This window comes from Muntiacus reevesi, chromosome 8 (assembly GCF_963930625.1).
Source record: "Muntiacus reevesi chromosome 8, mMunRee1.1, whole genome shotgun sequence".
Taxonomy (NCBI): domain Eukaryota; kingdom Metazoa; phylum Chordata; class Mammalia; order Artiodactyla; family Cervidae; genus Muntiacus; species Muntiacus reevesi.
In genome coordinates this window covers 93,696,262-93,718,528 of record NC_089256.1, presented here as the reverse complement: position 1 = coordinate 93,718,528, position 22,267 = coordinate 93,696,262, and the positions used below count along the sequence as shown (strand labels likewise).

The 22,267-nt window shown below is 39.9% G+C and overlaps 1 protein-coding gene across 2 annotated transcripts in view; it reads right to left on the bottom strand.

Annotated features, from left to right (window-relative positions):
* The window catches only part of TM4SF18 (transmembrane 4 L six family member 18), a 32,113-nt gene extending 10,661 nt beyond the window's left edge, over positions 1 to 21,452 (bottom strand). The window contains exons 1-4 of one of the 2 annotated variants that reach the window (XM_065942631.1): positions 21,255 to 21,448; positions 20,967 to 21,160; positions 17,461 to 17,550; positions 1,754 to 1,896 (exon numbers count right to left, since the gene is read on the bottom strand). In XM_065942631.1, the coding sequence (XP_065798703.1) occupies positions 1,754 to 1,896; positions 17,461 to 17,550; positions 20,967 to 21,143 (410 nt within the window). In that variant the 5' untranslated portion in view covers positions 21,144 to 21,160; positions 21,255 to 21,448. Of the gene's footprint in view, positions 1 to 1,753; positions 1,897 to 17,460; positions 17,551 to 20,966; positions 21,161 to 21,254 lie in introns of both variants that reach the window. The other variant, XM_065942632.1, reaches the window with a different exon arrangement.
* Between the last annotated feature and the right edge of the window lie 815 nt (positions 21,453 to 22,267).

Sequence of the window (22,267 nt, the reverse complement as noted above, 5' to 3'; positions counted from 1 at the left end):
AGTCCGTGAGATTACAAAGAATCGGACCCGACTCAGCATGTCCCCGTGTGGGATCTTAGTTCCTAGACCAGGTATCCAACCTATGTCCCCTGCTCTGAAAGTTCAGTTCAGTTCCTCAGTCATGTCCGACTCTTTGAGACCCCATGAACTACAGCACGCCAGGTCTCCCTGTCCATCACCAACTCTTGGAGCTTGTTCAAACTCATGTCCATCGAGTCAGTGATGCCATCCAACCATCTCATCCTTTGTCATCCCCTTCTCCTCCTGCCTTCGATCTTTCCCAGAATCATGGTCCTTTCCAATGAGTCAGTTCTTTGCATGAGGTGGCCAAAATATTGGAGTTTCAGCTTCTGCATCAGTCCTTCCAATGAATATTCAGGACTGATCTCCTTTAGGATGGACTGGTTGGATCTCCTTGCAGTCCAAGGAACTCTCAAGAGTCTTCTCCAAATCCACAGTTCAAAAGCATCAATTCTTTCGCACTCAGCTTTCTTTATGGTCCAACTGTCACATCCATACATGACTACTGGAAAAACCATAGCTTTGTTGGCAAAGTAATGTCTCTGTTTTTTAACATGCTGTCCAGGTTGGTCATAGTTTTTCTTCCAAGGAGCAAGCGTATTTTAATTTCATGGCTGCAGTCACCATCTGCAATGATTTTGGAGCCCAGAAAAATAAAGTCTGTCACTGTTTGCATTGTTTCCCCATCTTTTTGCCATGAAGTGCTGAGACCAGATGCCATGATCTTCGTTTTATGAATGTTAAGTTTTAAGCCAGTTTTTCCACTGTCCTCTTTCACTTTCATCAAGAGGCTCTTTAGTTCTTGCCATTGGAAGGCTCTTCCTGCCTTGGAAGGCGAATTCTTAATCAGTGGACCACCAGGGCAGCCCCATGGATGAGACTGAATGATACAGCCAGTCATGGGGAATTGAGAAGAAAGTGTAACTTCCCCAAGGAAAGGTACAGACCCTCCCTCATTTATTCCGTTAGAATTCTGAGCACAGAATGAGGCAGGGAGAGATTCAGTGGATCTCTCCTGTATCTCTGTCGGGGCCCTTCTTCTACGAGTCCAGTACAATGCCAGTGCGAGGCATTCTGTAACCCAGGCTTGGGTCCCTCGGCACCTGACTGAACTGGCAGCCCTCAGAGCAAGAGCACCCCTCGCACTCTCCCTGAGGACACACTCAGTACGCTCCCAGCTGCTTCCACAAACTCCTGCGCCCACTGTGTCCTTGGATCTCAGACCGCACTTCGCTGCCCATCCTGCCTGGTTCTACCTCTGTGTGGCTCCTGATGGAATGGCCCCAGATGGCACCATCCGAGGGCACTGTGACGCTCTCCCCGCCAAGCCGTTGTCCATCTGTAAGAGTCTACATTCCAGCGTGCCTTGGTCACAAAATAAGACTGACCTCTCAGAACAACTGAGATCCCCAAAGCTCCAGCAATTGCCAGACCTCAGTAACCACGAAGCTGTTCTGCAGTACAGCAGAACATGTCTTTCATCTGGAAATGCTCATGACAGCCTCAACATGCTGTCATGCATGTGGCATTAAAAGACTGGAGGAAAAAATAGATATATAAACAATGATCTATGTAGGAACAAATTGGTCAGAATATCAGTAAGCTATTAACAAAATTCTGGACTAAGGTAGACACACAGAAGCACAAAGGGATCACGGAAAGTGAGTATGAGCATGACGTCGGGTGCTCCTGACTTTCAGATATCCTCCCAAATCAGGGAATTATTCCTTACCGTCCTGCAGTGCCTTCAAAGGCGTACTCCCAGCCATCAAGGGTACGGCAATATGGGCCTTGAAGAAGGCCCAGAGCAGATATGACCAGGCAGTATCCAGAGAAAGCAATTCCGAGAGCAGAAAAGATCATCGACAGCAGTGTCTAAATTAAACACAGAAGGAGGTTAGTGCCATAGAATGAGATAAGAGGATACTGTAAGCAAATGATCAGGTAGGTAACCTTCCCCTACTCATCCAAGCCTAGTGCAGTCTGTGCAAGACCAGTGTTCACAGAAAAATAAAAACATTTAACCCAAACCCACCTGATCTGAAAAATAAGTTTTTAAATGATTTTTTTCCTTGGCATGTCACAGAGAAAATTAGTTAATTTACTAAATTTCTTCCTTATTTTCCCCTGGAAGTTTGGTATCAAAATAATGATTAATTCATACATGAATACAGTGAAAAGATATGATCAATCAATCTATACTTCTTTATTGAAGACATGTTATTTCCTAACTAAGGTGGGTTCTCTAAGAATCAAAAGTTATGATCCTTGTTTTTCTCTTAAGAAGATGATAATTGAATATCTTCACATATAGTACTATGCAGGGAAATAGCAGGTGTTAGCCTTATTTCCTTGGCATGTCACAGAGAAAATTAGTTAATTTACTGAATTTCCTTTTTTTCTGGAAGTTTGATATCAAAATAATGATCAACTCATACATGAATACAATGAAGGGATGTGTATCAATCAATCTATACTTCTTTATTGAAGATGCTATTTCCTAGGTAGGGTGGATTCTCTAAGAATCAAAAGCTATGATCCTTGTATTTCTCTTAAGATCATCATTGAGTATCTTCACACATAGGAATATGTAGGGAAGTAGCAGGTGCTAGCCTATATGGTCATATTTATACTCAAGTGAGAATGGATTGATGGGGAGCAAAGTGTTTTCATTTGAGGAGAAAGAATGAGCAATGTTCACGGATAGATATATACAAGCTAAGTTGTGAGATTAAGTAGATTGGTCTGCCCTGAAAGGGAATTCCACATCTCTACAAATGACCTAATTTGGTTCCTTTTTATGGCTGAGTAATATTCCCCGTATAAAATAGATAGCTAGTGGGAGCATGCTATAAGGGACAGGGAGCTCAGCTTGGTACTCTGTGATGACCGAGAGAGTGGGATGGGGGTGCTGAGGGAGCCTCAATACACCCGAGGGAGGGGATATATGCGCACATGCACAGCTGATTCACTTCACTGTATACAACTTTGTAAAGCAATTATACTCCAGTGAAAAGAATAAGAAGGAATTCCTGCAGGGGAGTAGAGGGGAGAAGTTTATGAAGACCAAATGGGCATCGTGCTGATACTGGGAAAACAGGGTCGATGGGACATGACCCAGATTATAAAGTGAATGCAGCTTAGGAGATCCAGGCACAGGATGTCCTTGGGTGCTGGGTCGAGGAGATCAGACTTCATCCTTCTGGACAAGTGGCTTCTCTCCTCCCACAACTTTTCATTAAAATTTTTCAACTTTACACAGAAGCTGAAAGTATACTACCCTTTACTTAGACTCACCTCTTGTGACATCTACCATTTTTTGCTTGCTCCTACTCCCTCCTTCCCTGTAGGTATATGTACATCTATACACACATCAATTTATTTATCTAATTTTACATTTATTACATTTTTGTTGCTTAACCATTTGAAAATAGGTTGCAGGTATTGGAATATCTCATCCCTAAACACCAGTACTTATCTTCCAAGGATAATTATATTCTATTACTCGGCAATTGGTTTTCACTTTTTTGTACAGGAGCCAATGAAGGTTTATGCACAAGGCTACATCTCTTTAATTTCCTTTAATCTATACTATTCATACTGACTTTTTTTCTTTCAAGATATTCAATTTTTTTTTAAGAGTCCCAGCCAGTTTTCTTGGAGAAAGTCTCACATTTAGGGGTTTTCTGATTGTTTCCTCACAACTGGACTTGGATGAAACATTTTGGCAAGAACACTTGATCTGTGTATATCCATTATGGGCCTCTCACTGCTACTGATGATGCTAAATTTGATCTCAAAGTAGTGTCCTTTGGATCTATAAATGGATATTTTCTACTTTGCAATTAGGTAGTAATTTGCAAGCTAGTACTTAGATACTGTCATAACTTGTTCCCAAAAGACATTTCAATGGATGGATTTGGCATCTACTGACCCTCACACTCACTGATGGCCAATTATCACAATCAGTGGTTGTATTGTGTGCTGTGCTTCGTCGCCCAGCTGTGTCTGACTCTTTGTGACCCCACGGACTATAGCCTGCCAGGCTTCTCTGTCCATGGGGACTCTCCAGGCAAGAATCCTGGAATGGGTTGCCATGCCCTCCTCCAGGGGACCTTCCCGACCGAGGAATCGAACTGAGGTCTCCCACATTGCAGACAGTGTCTTTATCATCTGAGCCACCAGGGAAGCCCAATGCTGCTTTCTAATTCTATCATTTTTCACACATTTGTAAGTTATCATTTTTCTGCACAGAAGAACTTCTATTTCTTGTTTCTCTTCTCTGCCTCTCTCTTTCTGCTTTATTGTGGACTCATGGATTTTCTAATTCATGGTGTTATAACTCATAATTGTTACTATTTTAGGTGCTCAAATGGCCCAAATATGACCAGTGGGAACAGCCCTTCACGTCGATCCCTGGGCCCTTGGACATACGCCTGTCATCCTTGAGCCCATCCTTGCTTTCCGGCACGAGGTATCCCTAGATCTGCAAGGTGGCACCAGTGGTAAAGAATCCACCTGCCAATGCAGGAGATGTCAGTTTTATCCCTGGCTTTGGAAGATCCCCTGGAGAAGGGAATGGCTATCCACTCCAATATTCTTGCCTGGAGAATCCCATGGACACAAGAACCTGGTGGGCTATAGATCATGGGGTTGCAAAGAGTCAGACACGACTGAAGCAACTTAGCATGTAGACCTGAAATAGCCCTTTTCCCAACAAGCCATAGAAGTAGCTTTTGGGCAAGGAAATGACATGAGTCAATAAATTATTTTGGAAACTTCTTATAACAAGGGTGGCCTAACAACCAGAAGTGAGTGAGCCCCAAAGAAGAACTCCATGTGGAGAAAACGTCAAGTCGCGTTGACAAAGACATGCACTGGATGGAAAGACATTAAAGGGGGCAATGAGTAGCTAGAGATGGGCTGAAAAAATCCCAAAGTTTGGGACCTGAATAAAAAAGAGACAGAAATTGGGATGCCAATAAATGTAGTTTGGTTAGGGAGAAAATTTAATTTAGTTTTAAAAATGTTGATTTCAAGTGAGAGTAGGATGGCCGAACAAAAACATAGAGAAGCTAGTTGATAAATTCAAAAGCTGAGATCATTAAAAATGAGAAGAAAAAATTTGTGATTTTTGGAACAAAAGTTATCTCAAATTATATTTCTTTCTTTAGAATTATTTGGTGATATCAATAACCTCAGATATGCAGATGGCACCACCCTATGGCAGAAGGTGAAGAAGAACTAAAGAGTCTCTTGATGAAAGTGAAAGAGAAGAGTGAAAAAGTTGGCTTAAAGCTCAACATTCAGAAAACTAAGATCATGGCATCCGGTCTCATCACTTCATGGCAATTAGATGGGGAAACAGTGACTGACTTTATTTTCGGGGGCTCCAAAATCACTGCAGATGGTGACTGCAGCCATGAAATTAAGACACTCCTTGGAAGGAAAGTTATGACCAACCTAGACAGCATATTTAAAAGCAGAGACATTACTTTGCCAACAAAGGTTCATCTGGTCAAGGCTATGGTTTTCCAGTGGTCATGTATAGATGTGAGAGTTGGATGTTAAGAAAGCTGAGCACTGAAGAATTGATGCTTTTGAATTGTGGTGTTGGAGAAGACTCTTGAGAGTCCCTTGGACTGCAAGGAGATCCAACCAGTCCATTCTAAAGGAGATCAGTCCTGGGTGTTCATTGGTGGGACTGATGTTTAAGTGGAAACTCCAATACTTTGGCCACCTGATGCGAAGAGCTGACTCATTGGAAAAGACCCTGATGCTGGGAAAGATTGAAGGCAGGAGGAGAAGGGGGCAACAAGGGATGAGATGGCTGGATGGCATCACCGACTCAATGGACATGAGTTTGGGTAAACTCCGGGAGTTGGTGATGGACAGGGAGGCCTGGCCTGCTGCAATTCATGGGGTCACAGAGTCGAACATGACTGAGCAACTGAACTTAACTGAACATTGATACATGATAATTATGGAAAATCAGAAAAAAAAGTATTTTAAAAATGAAAGAAAGAAAGAACAATTATGTTTTGTTTTCCTATTTTATATTAGTGATCTCATTGGCAGCTTCACATAGGATGAAAGCTCTTTTAAATTATGTTTCTCATATTGATTATAATAGAGTTTTGCCTCCTCATAGGATGAAACAAATAGTTATTTTTGCTGTAGATTTCTTTTATACTTTGTAAAAAATATTACTTATTCATCAAAGCCATCTTTGAAAAAGGAAGAAGGATGTTTTTGAAAGACTGAGTTCCTTATTTACCAAATGTAGCCTTAAGCAGTTTGCTGAAAGGATAAGTGGAGAATTTTCTCATTTGCAGAAGTTGCAACCATAGCATAATACATATATATGTATACATATATAAATTACACTCTAATGAGAGGCTACAATTACACAATTAAAGTAGTCTCAAAATAAAGTGGGAATAAGACTCTCTCTGAGTCATAGTCTAATTTTCTATAAAATGTAGATGATGCAGATGGTTATAGCACCTAGGGCTAGTTCAAAAATTAAAGGATAGAATGCATATAAAAATTATTTGAAAAGTGAACAATATAATCAAAACATTATCTATTATTTCAAGTGCTCTTCTTTGGCCAAGATTTGTTTTCCAAAGATAATGACCCACAGAATGTTGGCAGAAAATGACACTCCACAGAGGCAATGATAGCAACCAAGAAGGTCATGGGGTTCAAGTCATGCTGCTCCAATATATGGCATCGTGGCCTATTAATATCTTAAGCTGAAGGTGTTTGAGGAGACAGCAGAAGCAGGAAGTTCACTCTATCTGACCTCCGCCACCTTTTCACCCTTCTTCCTGGAAACAGGCCATAAAACTCCCATGTGCAAAGTACCCTCCCTGCACCAGGAGGATGGGAGACATTCCTACCATCAGACTGGGAATTTGGGGAGAAGAAATCTGTGTAAACTTGTTAAGCTAAACCTTACCTTCCGAGGTACTTTTTCACCATTTAGGACTCCTAGCCCAAACCCCTCCGACTTGCCAGTTCTCTGCAAATTTATTGTTGTTTCTTTGTCTAAAAGGTATAGAAGCTTCCTACTCTGGTCTTATCTTTGGGTCTTCATTCTTTTGTGTAGACTCCTGTGGCAGTCTCACCAAAACACAGAAATATTTTATAAAATCTGTATGCTTTTCTCAACTTGTCTTTGTCAGTTTAAATTTCAGACCTAGTTAGGGACCCTCAAAAGGTGGAGGAAAACTTCTTTTCTTTCTTACAGTTTCTGTGACCCACCATGGAGCGCCATCTCCTGAGGACACCCTGCTCAATCCTGAGGTTGTAGTCAGAGACCCTCGACCTCTGACATAAGCTGACAGAAGAATTCTTGCTCAGTTAGTTTCTTAGATCTCTACCTGGGTGGGCCAGTTGGACAAAGGTGATAAAGAGCCATTCTTTTTCAGATTCAGACTGGCAGGAGAAAAACCTTTGTAAGAATTAGTTTTTGAGATTGTGACTCTGATTACAATTTGGTTTTGGAGTACTCATTGGTTGTTTTTCTTAATATTTATTTTTATTTATTTATTTAGCCATGCTGGGTATTAGTTGCGGCACACGGGGCCCTTGCTCTTCATTGCAGCATGCGGGATCTAGCTCCCCGACCAGGGATGAAACCCAGGCTCCCTGCACTGGGACCTCGAAGCCTTGGCCACTAGCAACAGGGAAGTCCCCGAATTGGTTATTGATCCTTTTCCTCCCAAAAACAGGTATTGCTTTCCTGATTGTCTCTTGTTTTGTGTCCTCAAAACTTGGCTTGGCTTTCTGCCCACCGGGGCATGCAAATGTCAGTTCCTGCTTTTGCAGACAGCCAAATGTCAGATTGTAAGCCCTGTAGGTATGACTGCACAGAAATGTGATTGTGCCCAATTTGCGGCTAGCAGCCTCCCAACTGCTCTTTGGAGAGATTGTCTAAGTCTTTATTCTTTCGGCTACTGTATAGTCAGGCCCCTCCGGATGGCCGTTCTTTTGCTGTCTGTACACATCCTGTTCAACCAGCGCCTGCTTCACCTACCCCTTACTCGCAAGACTGACCGTCCTGTGTGCTTGCCTCAGGCCTCAGTTAATGGTGTTCTTATTAAAGGACCAGTGAGAGGCATGCCCTTCTGATGGTTTCCCTGGTAACTAATGAGCCAACTGACGTAAAGTCCACTATAGCTGGCCAACTCCCCCCCCCCACCACCCCAGGGAATGAAGACTGCCCCCACATCCTGCCCGCCGTCCACTGCGCGTGGATGTGGGGGAGTGTCACTCCAGGACCTTGCTGCAAGGGTGTAAGGGCCCCCATCCTTTAAATCTCTAATGTCTCAGTTGCTGACTCCAGGAGCCTTCCTCTGTCTTGAAGCTTGCAGGCCTGTGGGGTGTAGCCCAGCAGCTATCTATGGAAGAGGCGTTGGATCTTAGAAGGCTGTATCTCTTATACCCTATTTAGGGACATCTTTTGTGCCCATGGGCTTCCATGGTGGCTCAGACGATAAAGAATCTGCCTTCAATGCTTGAGACTGGGGCTTGATCCCTGGGTTGGGAAGATCCCCTGGACAAGGGAATGGCTACCCACTGCGGTATTCTGACCTGGAGAATTCCAAGGACTGAGAGAGCCTGGCAGACTGTAGTTCATGGGGTCGCAAAGAGTCAGACGCGACTGAGCAACTTTCACATTTGTGCCCATGGTTAAGTGCTGATTTTGAGTCACTTGATAAGTATACTTTTGGTTTAAATACTTGAAACATTTTTTTAAAGTGCTGTATGATTAGAAGCTGGCTGAATTGGAGGTTGATATTCAGAGATTGATAGAAACTTTTTTTAAAAAGCTTTCTCTCCTAAGTGGCAATAACGCTCTGAACTCACAGGAAAAGAAAACACGCGGAAGGCTTTGTAGAATGATTTATGAAAATGTTCCAAACACAAGCAGATCTAAATCTAGAACATAGAGATATTTCCATTTGCATCATAGCTGGAACTCTTCTCCCTGATATAAGGAAACAACTTGAGGATAATGTAGTCTAGTGGGCAGGTCAGCCTCAGGCTACAAATCAACTCTTCAAGGAATGAAAATGCAATTGTCCTTGTCTTACAAACTGAGTCTTTACAAAACCAGAAATGCAGCTGTAAAACCAAAAGTTCACCAAACCTTACCAATCCCCAAATCTCTTCTAACACAAGATGTTGGCAGAAATTATGAAAAATAAGAAACAGCTATAAGAGACATTGTGAAAGATTGGAAACAGAACAGTTCTGCACTTAAGAAAAAGAAGAAAAAATTTAAGCAGGGTTACCCCAGTCCTCTGATAATAGACAAATATGTCCTAAAACTCCATCTGAGAGAAACCTATATCTTTTCTCTGTCCCTCAGAGGTTACTCTTACCATATCATTGAAATGTAAACATCCCAGGAGACAGCTAAACCGCTGTTCACAACCATCTGAGTTGAAGGGAAAAAAGGAAGAGACCTAAAAAAATCAAGCTATTATGAAAGCTTCCTGACTCAAAATCTAGCCCACAGTCCCCATAAGTTTATTTGTCAAAGGCAGGTACAAATCTTAAAAGCAATCTCTACTGGTATCAGTAAAAAAACTTTGGATATAAGAATGGAAAACCATAACTTGTTTTATCTGCGCTTGAAGAATTATGGAAAAATTTGGATTCTTCTGTAAACTAATGAGTTTTGTATTAAGGTACCTGACACACGGCTAAAATTTAAAAAACAAAAGCTGTAAGATCTCTATTTGTGTCTGTCTGTATGCTTATTTGGACTTCCCAGGTAGAGCTGGTGGTAGAGAACCTGCCTGCCAAATCAGAAGACTTAAGAGACATAGGTTCCATTCCTGAGTCAGGAAGATCTCCTGGAGGAGGGCAGAGCAACCCACTCCAGTATTCTTGCCTGGAGAATCCCCATGGACTGAGGAGCCTGGCGGGCTACAGTCCCTGGGGTCACAACGAGTCAGACACGACTGAAGCGATTTTGCACACATAGGCCCATATGCCTGTTTCTTCCATGTGTGTATGTTATAGGGACTTCTCTTGTGGTCCAGTGGCTAAGAATTCACCTGCCAGTGCAGGGTTCATGGGTTCAATCCCGGGTCTGGGAACTAAGATCCCACATGCCGCAGGGCAACTAAGCAGTGGGCGACAATTACTGAGCCCGTGAGCAACAACAAAGAAAAGAGAAAAAAATGAGAAAGCCCTCACACGGCAACAAAGAGCCCATGCGCTGCAAATAAGACCCACTGTGGCCAAAAACAAATTTTAAAAATAATAAAAATTAAAAAAATAAATATTTATGTTATAGTTGTGCAATATTTTCCTACCTCCCAATGGTATCACCAAATTAATTTGTAAAATCTCTCAAAGTTCTATTCAAATTAATATAGAGATAAGAAGTTAAGCTTACTTAAACTCTCAAAAATATAAAAACCGATCCAAAGCTTCAGTCTTGATCTGGAATAATCTGGTAAATAAAGCTAGTTTTTACTTATTTTTAAAAATTTATTTTTAACTGGAGGAAAATTGCTTATGCTCATAAATGCTTATGCTCCAGGCATAAGGACACGTATATCCTCTCCCTCCGGAACCTCCCTCCCACCCCTCCCCTATCCTATCCCTCTAGGCAGTCACAGAGTATTGCTTGAGCTCCCTGTGTTATATAGCAACTTCCCGTTAATAAAGCTAGCTTTTAAATTGTTGAAAAGTTTTTAAAAAGGCATGTCTTTAGAGTTGTCAGCATTAAATATAATGCAGTCATACAATATTTTTCTACCTAGGTGAAACAAGCATATTAATCTATACTAGATGTTTAAAATGATACAACTATAAATTCAGCCAAAAACCAAAACAAATAAAAAAGTGAATTGTTTAATGTTTGCCAAGCACAGTAGTTAAGAAAAAAGAGAGAGAAGCTGTATGATTAATTTTTTAGGTGCTTTGTTTGTATGATTCTTATGTTTGCTTAATATATATACGTTATAAAATTTGTCAACCAGAAAAATAAGATAATAGCTAACTTTGTCTAGCGTCTCATAAAATTTTTATGAATAACCTAAGCATGATTAAGAACAAGTGAATTAAATAAATGTATGATAAAAGCTTATAAATAAACTTTTCAACACTAATTATGTTTTATAAAATGTCTACTTTAAAATAGCTTCCTCACCGAATAGGAAGATTAAGGGAGATTAAGACTTACAAACTTCCAGTTGAAAAATAAACTAGTCACAGCTGAGATATACAGCAAAAGAAAACAAAAAACTTCCTAAATCTTTTTGCTAACTTGAAACTTTAAAGTTATAAGTTAAGCGATAGAAACTAATTGGATATCTAGATCCTTTCTGAATAAGATATACTGAAACGTTAATTACTGAACGTAAGTTTGCTTGCTTCTTTCTTCCTATTACAGTGGAAATAAAAATGTTTGAGCTTGTAGGTGAACACGTCTTGTGCCACATTGAAAAAATGTATTAATATTATGAGGGAATGTATAATTCCAGAAATTATGACATAATATGATATACTCAAACTTTCCAATCAATAGAATGTTGATATGTAACAGTTCATAATTGCTTACTTCTTAGTTTACACTAGAAATTAAATTTTCTAAAGGTTAAGAATTCTAATTAACATATATAATTAAAGTTTGGTTCAGTCATGTCCGACTCTTTGCGACCCCATGGACTGCCGCACACCAGGCTTCCTGTCCATCACCAACTCCCAAAGCCTACTCAGTCAAAGCTACTAGAAGAAATAAAGGAATGACTGTATGGAAGGAAAGTGGGATGTGCTTTTGATTAAAGGTATGAGTTATAGAGATGAGTTTTTGTTAAGGGAAAAGAGTAATTCCAAATAAAATAATTGGTTGTTTCAGAAAGCGGAAGAGGAGAAAAAAGGACAAATTGGCTGAATATAGAGAGTTGAAAAAAGAGAGAGAGGAAATTTTATGCGGTCAATTTGGCTTTCACTTGAAAAGTTGTTGTGTTTCACTAGGTCGTGTCTGACTCTTTGCAACCCCACAAACTGTAGCCCACACGGCTCTCCTGTCCATGGGGTTTCCCAGGGAAGAATACTGAAGTGGGCTGCCATTTCCTTCCGCAAAGGGTCTTCCGGAGCCAGAGATCGGGAACCGGTGTCTCCTGCTTGGCAGACAGATTCTGCACCAATGAGCCACCTGGCAAGCCCCCAGTGTCGAAAGTGCATGGATGAAAAGCTAGAATGGGGCCTCATCCCAGATTTTATTGGACTGTTGGTCTCCTCTTGATAAGAAATCATGAAAGGTGTTTAACCTTTTGTGTAATCTACCCAGAAGCAAAGATTTTGTGTCTTATCACAATAATTTCCTGGCTTCATGTTGTTTTTCCCACATCTTTGATTATTTAAGGCAACAGAGTCTTCATTAGAGTCAAAGGTTTTTGCTTGTTTGTCTGTTTTGTCTTACAGCTACGTAACTTTCTATATTTACCTTTGAGATTGTTTATCTTTAGTGAAATGGATCACAAGTATTGTTTCACAGTGACTTGTGATCATATTAATATTTGATATTTTTGACAAATTTACCCAAAATCACATTCTAAAGTCTTTTTGACCTCCAACTAAATTTGGGATTTCCCAGAGGACCAGTGAAACGTCTCTATAATATTTTCTCTTTCCTTAAAAAAAGAGAGAGAAGGAGAGGGAGAAAATAATTAGGTTTACATGATATATTAAATTACATGGGAAGCTTTGTCAAATAAGAAGTGACCCTAACCCTAACTCTAACCTTTTAAAGTTATATTTGTAGGGTGTGTGTTACTAATGTAAATGTTCCACAAATGATATGGCATTCCTAGAAAAGTATGTCCTAATACAATGTTGTGTGTGTGCGCTCAGTCATGTCTGACTCTTTCGGATCCCATGGACTCTAGCCTGCCAGGCTCCTCTGTCTGTGGGATTTCCCAGGCAAGAGTACTAGAGTGGATAACCACTTCCTCCTCCAAGGGATCATCCCAATCAAGGGATCAAATCTGAATCTCCTGCATTGGCAGGCGTCTTCTTATACCACTAGTGCTGCCTGGGGAGCCCCAGTATAACGCTATCAGTCATAATTCTAGTTATTATCTTAAAATGTTGTATGTCTCAGAAATAATCAAAGTTTATTGTCTTTCGTATTATATTAAACTCTTATTAGGGCTTCCCTGATGGCTCGATGGATAAAGAATTCATCTGCAACACAGGAGATGTGGGCTCAGTCCTTGGCCAGAAAGATTCCCTGAAGGAGAAAATGAGAACCCACTCCAGTATTCTTGCCTGAAAAGTTCCACGGACAGAGGAGCCTGGTGGGATACAGGCCAAAGGGTCCCAAAGAGTTGGACATGACTGAATAAGTAAGCACACAAAACCCTCATCAGGTCTTAGACCATGCCCGTTTTAAAGGCTTTCGTCATTTACAGAGAGTCATTGTTCTATTCTGATGCTTTTGCAGAAGTGTTTATTTTCAAGGAGATTCATAGAAAGAATGCTAACAAGTACAGGTTTGTGATAACTTTAACAGCATATCACTGAACTGAGTAAAACTTTCCAAAACTCTTATAGAGAAACTGATGGATCCATAAAATGGCTAACACAAGGTCACGCAGAAGAAAAATTAAATACGTGGAACTGATGAGTTATAATTGTTTATTACTTTCTCTTTAAAATACTGCTGGTTCCTTCATGTTTTGCCCTCCATATTTAAGGAAACTGTTTTCTCTTTTCTCTTCAGCTACCTATGTCTTAGAGCAATTTGGTAAAGTATACCTTTATGAACAAAGATGAAATAATTACTTTATCTTCCTACCTGATCCCTCCAAAATTTGAAAACTCTTAGTGACTATTTTTATTTTTCTGGCAATGTAATTATTTGCATAAGTTCAATAAGAATCTGCTCTTCTCTAACATGACACAGTTGGAAACCTTGGTTATATTACCAAGGCTTTGACTAGAATGTCGTGTTTGAGAATGTGCTTGGAATTATATGTGACCAGACACCTTTAAGGAACTAAGGTTGACTTTGTGGAGCCAATGAAGCCCCTTGGAAACAGTGGCCTGGTACCTTGCTTACAGGGTTCCCAGCGGCTTTAGCAGGTGGGTAAGGAAAGTCACTTCCTGGCAGGTGCAGAAATCTCACGATATTTGGGGGACCTAAAGAAGAAAGACATTAACTCAAATCTATGGGAATTTTACAAAAAGTCTGATGGCAATCCTTGGCTTGTCTTCCTAGCCTGGGGAGAGGATTAGAAAAGTCTCATCTGAGGTTCCTTATGAAAAGTTCCAGCAAAGAAGACATTAAAAGAACCTATATGGTCATCACTATTCTTGCTGAACTTAAGTAAATAATCAGGCCAAGTTTAATGTAACTAGACTTATTTCATAAATGAATTAGTCTTTGGCTGTCTCTGATGGAAATGAGGGTGATTGTATAGAAAAAATATGGAAAATCATTGGAAAATCATAACACACTTTGTGGATATCAGATTCTAGTCTTATTCATTGTCTTGTTCATTTGTCTATTCATTGTCTTTTCATTATCCACCAATACACTGGACTGGATCCTAAATTCTTTTAGTTTCTTTCAGTATCTGGCTACAATTCCCCAGATTAAAGTTTCCAAATTTTTCTTCCACCCTTCTTCTGACTTGGAATCATTAAGAACTAAAACTTCCCCTTTTCTAAAACTGGACAAGCTAAAGCTAGGCAACTTGATATAAATTTTAGAGAAAACGCCACAATAGCTCATGTTAGACAATCAGTCCCTGTTGCTGTGTGAACCTCTCAGAAAGTTCAGCAGAACACTTGATGACTTTTCCAGAGACATTCAAGCTATGAAGCAGAAAGCTCTGTCAGAGCTTTCCCAGCTCTCACTCCATCTGACTTGGAGTTTCAACAACTAGAAGACTTCTCGGTTAGAAACCTTCTCAACTGGCCACACTCGGGACTCAAAAACTGAGTTCATAGTTCATTCTAGCTATTAACTTTTTGCTTGTTTTCATGCGAGTGCCCAGGACTGAGAGAGTGATTCATTGGGTTATTGGACCATTTATGCCCTCAGTTTCTGGGCTGTGAAACTTCTGCAGGGACGTTTCAGACAGAAGAATAATGGGGTTGAGGACACACTACCCCCAAATATGACACCTTGGCACATTAATATCTTAAGCTGAAGGAGTTTGAGGAGACCGCAGAAGCAGAATGTTCACTCAGACCTTCCCTACCCTCTCACCCCTCTTCCCTGAAACAAGTCATACAACACCCAGGTGAGAGGGACCATCTCTGAGCCAGGAGGAAACATTCTTATTACCACAGTCTGAAATTTGGGGTCAAGAAATCGTGCTAACAAACCTTTGTCTTCCTAGTTACTTCTTCACCTCTCTATCCTAACCCAAATCTCTGTCTGAGTCATTCTTCACAATTTTATTACTTTGTCTAAAAAGTTTAGAAGCTTGCTGTTTTAGTCACATGTTCGGGTCTTCATTGTCTTATGAAAATCACCATATCCATGTAAAAATTCAATATAATTTGTATGCTTTTCTCACATTAATCTGTCATCAGTTTAATTCTCAGACCCAACCAGGGATCCTAAGAGGGCGGGGGAAAACTTCCTTCTCCTCTACAAAATAAATCTTGGCTGACCTAAATTTCCACTCTAGAGCTTCAGAAGTTACAAACTACTTCAGGCCCAAATTTGGTCTGCAAGATGTGTTTAAATGAGAATTAATTGCCAATATTTTATAATTAAGTGTTACTTAAAAACTCTATATTTCCACTTCCTGTTGAAAGCTGAGAATTATTGCCCAATGTTGTAGTGGTAGCCATTGGGTGGATCTGAGTAGCTGTTCCCTCTCCTCCTTAAATACAAAATTTGCTCTAATGTCTACAGCCTTACATATTTCATTGCTATCAAATATTTGGCGTCTGGGAGTACATCAGTTGGGATCCCTCTTCTAGATCATACTTTGAAAGAACCAAGCAGGGAATCCAAGGGATTCTTTCTCCCTTCCTCCTGCTCTTCTTACTGAGACGCCAGTCATCTCATGCAATATCAATTATAAGACAGTATCAAAACGCTACACTATTTCTAGCATCAATTTGTGCTGGGGATGGTAATAATGAGTTAAGGCAAACTGAACACATGGATTTTTATTAGATACCTAATGGTACAAACATTTATTATCTAGAAATTTCCTGAGTATCATACGTTAAAATTTCCTTGAATCCGTTGCTTCACCTAAACAATTCTGAAAACTTTTCTGTAGTATCACACCAGCAATTACTGAGGGTTGTTTGAGTCAATTGGTTAAGAAAATAGACCTACAGAGGGAACATATTTCAGTCTTCTAACTCTTCCTCCACAAGAGGCACAGTGGTAAATTAAACAACTAATTCAATCTTTCAAAAGCAACAGTCAAGGAAAGCAAGCCACACAATCTTGTCTGCACATTTAAATTTGATTGCACCTGGGACCAACTAAGTCAGGGTCTCTGGAGGTGGGATTCTAACACCAAGCTCCCAGATCATTGCAGTGTACAGCCATTGTGTAGAACCATTGTTGCAAAGAATGCCTCCAAGACCTCTGGTAAAGCTCCTCCTAGTTAATGAATCATATTCTCTGAGTCACAAGTGACTTATCTATAAAAAAGAAATAGCAATAATATAATTCACTGAGTAAATGTGAACGAACTGTGAAGTGTTATGCAAATATGAATAAATGATAATGAACATGAGGAGGGGAAGTTGGATAATGGTGGAAATACAGGAGCCCAGCACCTACTTGTTGAGCATAAGCTTAGAAAATGTGGTTGTATTATTCTCTCTTGATTCTATCTTAATTATTTTTAAAGTTCCAATTTAAAAATGTACATAATACATACAGGGATAAATCTCATGCTGCGTGAAAGGAACCAGACACAGAAGATGAATACTCTGTGATTCCATTTATATAGAATACAAACTAATCTATAATGATAAAAAGCAGATTAAAGATTAATCTTTTGGGGATGATGGAAATGTTCCATCTCTTGACTATGATGGTAGTTTCATGGGTGGAGTTAACTGTCAAAACTCATGGAATTTTGCACTTTTAATTGAAGCCATTTACTGTTTGTAAATTAGCCTTTGTAAACTTGATAAGGGAAAAAATAGACTCACAGAAACCCAGTTAGGAAGAGGTAGTATTACATTCTGACTTCATGAATCTTTAAATCTTGGATTTCTAGAAAAGTATAAGCAGAACAAAAGTGGAGGAAAAGTGTATGCAAAATGGAAGATAAGTTTTGTGGAAGGAAACTCTTGAACTCTGAAATGAAAGGATCACGGAAAGGGTACAATAGTGTCAGTATCTTTGTGTTTCTGAGTGAGAGGAAAGAAAGTCAGAGCCCACTCAACTGTTCTCAAAATACTATTTGCTCTTACCATGTATTTTTTGCTGCAGTTTTCACTCTGGCAACATTTATAGTTGTTGTCATTCTCCAATACAAGAAGAACTGCTGCTACTACAAGCATCTATAGTAAGGAAGAGAAAAAATATAAGAAATGGAATACAGCTTGTATTCAAGCTCATAACCAGAACTCGATGCTTCAGAGCATAGACTCTGGGATCTGGTAGATCTGGGTTCAAATCCCAGCTCTTCCACTTAATAGCTGTGTAAACTTGAGAGTCCTTTCCTATAAAATGGTGCTGAGAACTCACCTCCTTAGATTATTATAAGGTATTGCATGTAAAATTTTAAATAGAGTGCTTGATTTATAACAAGTGACTGATAAATATTAGCTATTATTATCATGGTTATCAACTATGAAAGGCTAATGATTGGACTGCCCTGGCAGTCTAATGGCTGGGAATCTGTCTGCCAATGCAGGGAACATGGGTTTTATCCTGGTTCTGGGCAGATTCCACATGGCCCAGGACAACTAAGGCCATGGGTCTCAACGTGAGAGGCCATTACTGTGAGAAGCCTATGTGCTGCAACAAGAGAGTATCCCCCACTTGCCACAAGTAGAGAAAGCATGCACATCGCAAGAAGACCCAGCACTGCTGCTAAGTCGCTTCAGTCGTGTCCGACCCTGTGACCCCGCAGACGGCAGCCCACCAGGCTCCCCCGTCCCTGGGATTCTCCAGGCAAGAACACCGGACTGTGTTGCCATTTCCTTCTCCAATGCATGAAAGTGAAAAGTGAAAGTGAAGCCGCTCAGTCGTGTCCAACTCCCAGACCCCATGGACTGCAGCCCACCAGGCTCCTCCGTCCATGGGATTCTCCAGGCAAGAGGACTGGCACAGTAAAAATTAAATAACTAAAATTTTAAAAATAAATAAACAAAACTTTAAAGAAACAATGATTAAGTAGGAATAAATAGTATGGACATGAGATTACCATTCTCTGTAGCAAACCTACACTTCTTACTGACTCGGTGGCAGAACAAAGGAAAACCATCCTCCAGACCCTGGCATTTTCCATCCTCTTTCCACTTTCTGCCCTCTGAGAAGGCAGGTGAAAGGTACGGTTAATCTGAAACTAAATCTCTTAATCCAAAGAAAAGTACATTCAAATCATCTCAGATTCAAATTTTCCAACATATTTTGCCTGTATCAACAAACTGGGAGAACTCAGTGTATTCTACTTCCCTCTGTTGATATCTTAGGCAAAAGATTTAAGTTCTGGAAAGAACATGGATTTCTTTATATTACAGTTATTGGTTTGGCCAAGTATGAGTCGTGAATTGTTTCTGGCAAATTCTCCACCTATCCTTTTCTCCCACTATTCAGTACTGAATCTTGCAGCGGAGTTAACCCATTGTTATTTTACTGCTTGGAGTGAGCATTCCCAGTTTCCAAATTCCTTCAGCCCATCATCTATTTACCTATGCACTTAATTATTTATCTATATTCCTCTCTTTTCTCCTAAAAGGATTTGCTCTTGAAAGAGTATTTTTCAAGAAGTCATAAACAGTGAAAAATAGAAAATAGGTTCTTTTCACAGTTTTTAATTTTACATGGACTATAAGCAAAAGTGAGTCCTATATTCCCCTTCTTTCAACACCGTTAGTTATCACAGTTTCAAAGAGATTTTGGTTTAACTTTAGTAATGCCTTACAAAGCTCCTGTTTATTACAATTATATATTGAGAGAAAGAATGGCGAGATGAGGCACAGTAAATTAGATGCCAAAACCAGCTTCGTTACAATACTGTTAGAAATAATTAAACCTAAACCCTGAAGTCCTGTGTCAAAGGAGAAACCCAGGCATGTTCTGTGTTGAAAGAGAAACTGCTTTCTCTTTTTGTTGTAAAGTATAACTGCAGTACAGAGGACTCAAGAATAATGGAGGAAAATCATCAAAAATTCCACTGCTTTCTCGTGTTTTAACTATTTACTCCCACATGTGTGTATCTTATATAGCTGCAACCATAATGTGCTCACAATTTTGCTCTATCTGTTTTCCTTAACACAAAATGATATGCACTTGTCCGTGTTGTTACATGCTCATAATTACAACTTTCATCAGTTATGAAATTAACAGACCATGATTTATTTGGCCATGTCTACACTACGACGCTTCTAGCTTTTTGCTGTTGTAAATAATGCTGACGGGCTACAGTCTGTGGGGTCGCGAAGAGTCGGACACCGTGAGGTGACTGAGCCCATGCCTGCAGATCGTTCTGCCATAGGCATCTGTGTGTACATTTCTTTCCTTATTTTGGATTATCTCCTCAGAACGAATTCTCAGATTTAGGATCACTGAGTCAAAAGACATAAGCGTTTTCACAGATCTTAATATATCATATCATATCTCCAAAAGGCTTACATTTATTTATAGTATCGCCATCAACATCGATTATATACCTAGCATATAGCACCTGCAGTAGCACTGGGTATTAATAATTCAAAGTTTATTAATTTAATGTGAAAGTGGTAACTAAATGAAACCATTTTTCAGCATAGCTATTCACATATTACAAAATTAAACACCCACAAAGGTGTAGAGATAGACTACAGTGGATGTTCTTTTCTGTTATTATTAGTGTAGGAAAGTTACAGTACACAGTGTTGGAGTTTTTAGAAATGATATGACCAGGGAAATGTCTTTTCCTCTGAAATGCCAACATGATTTATTACCAGTCTGTTTTTAAACAGCACAAAGTCATCAGGAAAACGTTTATGGATTCCTACTGTAGATACCTTGATTTAATTTTCAAAAACACCCACTATCATTAGCGGTATAATGTCAGACAATTTAATGATGATATGGCCCATCCTTCGGTCAGTATTAATAATCACGATAGTCACTGGGTGCCTACAACATGTCGGTCTCTATCCTGGGCATTTTGTACATGAGGTTTTATTTAATCCCCACAATTTCCCTGAAAAGTAAATGTCATCATTCACATTCTTCAAATGAGGGCACAGAGGCCCAAAGACATCGAGTAGCTTGCTTTAAAGTCTCATGACACAAATGGCAGAGCTTAGGCTGGAACTCAAGTTTGTCTGAATCTTCAAGCTTATGCCTTTTCCATGGTCTCCATCCAAGCTAGTGAAACCATGAGTGTAAACAGAAAATCCATTCTGGAAAAGGGCAATGCTACTGGAGATTAAATAGCATAAGTTCATATACAACTTTCATGAGGACGTAATATTATGTCCACAGCTTTCATGAGGACATAATATTTCTACGAGCCACCGACTTTTAATAGGACTAATTTCCTGCATTTGCGAAGCTATATAAATAAGCAGTTTATTGAAAACAAAGCTACCTTCCAAGTCCTCACAGACTTCCTGCCTTTTTATCCCCATCCATCTTCCAAATCCCAAATCCAGGACTCATAGAATGATTTTCCCATGATTCATCATTTTCACTAGGAACAAGTTAATTCTTAGTAAAAACTCCCCTTCAGCAATCCCAAGTTCTCCAAAGTTACACTTACCATGATACCTGAGAAACAGATTCCTTCAAAATACCAGACGTAGTTGGTGAGTTTATTGCTGGATGCATAGGAAGCTTGCCCATTGGGGAAATACAATAATATGTTCACAATTATACTCCAAAGTGCAAGAGGAATCAGCAAACTACTCAGGCAGCTTCCGCATTTCCGAGACCCCATTCTACCCTGCTCAGAACCTGCAGAGATTTCAAGAGTGTAGAATTACATCAAGCCTGTTTTGTTTTGTTTTCCCCCCTACCTGTCTTTTTTTTTTTCTCCGAGATTACCCACCACTTTCTGGGTCAGAGCCCTTCAGTTCATATTCATGAGGAGCCAGGACTCGGACAGAAACGCAGCCCAGGATCTTGTCGATGTGGAAATAGTGGTTTACTGTCTGGAGAACAATAAACAAAGATCGACTGGCTGAGGAGCTGAGCTGGTCTTCCTCCTGTGCCAAAGGAATGCGGTGCTTTCACCGCTTTTTAAAATAAGTCATTTTCCTCTGAGTTAGAGCACTCAAGCCCTGAGCGTGTTTGCAGAAGGAAGCTGGGGTGGGGGTTGGAATTGAATCTGGCAGGTTTCATACCAAGCAAAGGACAGGGCTTAACGAGGAAACAACCAAGGATCTTATACCGCGTGGGATGTGCAATTTGCTCAAGTATTCTGACTCTGTGTATCTGTCTTTTATTTAGTATTCTTTTTGTTTCTCTTTGCTCACTATTCACCAAGCACTGTTTAAACTACAGGGACACAAAAAGGACAAAGAAAGGGGCAAATTGGTGGCTGAAAAAACAAGATACCACAGTTTACTGGTGGGATACTGAAACAGCTTTCCTCTTAAGAGTTCACATCTTTATCTCTACCTCTCTGAGAAATAATAACAGAAATAAATTCATATCTCTTACTGTCTAGGAAAAGGAGGTTAAAAAAAGTTGGGTGATTTGATTATCATTTTATGAGTAATAAGTCTGAAGTGAATTGAGGAATGCTCCCTTCCAAATTATTGCCCTAAATTTAAAGAACCACAGACCTCTCTAATTCTGAGGACATAAGGAGAAGGTTATGGGAAGGAACCTTGGCACTAATATGTTAAATATAATGTAGACAGTGGTTTAAAGAATTCAAGGTTTGGGAATTCCCCAGTGGTCTAATTGTTAGGACTCTGCCAAGGGCTTGGGTTCAATCCCTGGTTGAGGAACTAAGAGTTCACAAGCTGCATGGTGCAGCCAAACAAAACGAAACAAAAGAATCCAAGGGTTGCCTGACCTCATTGCCACTGTTTCTACTAGTAGCCTCAGAACACT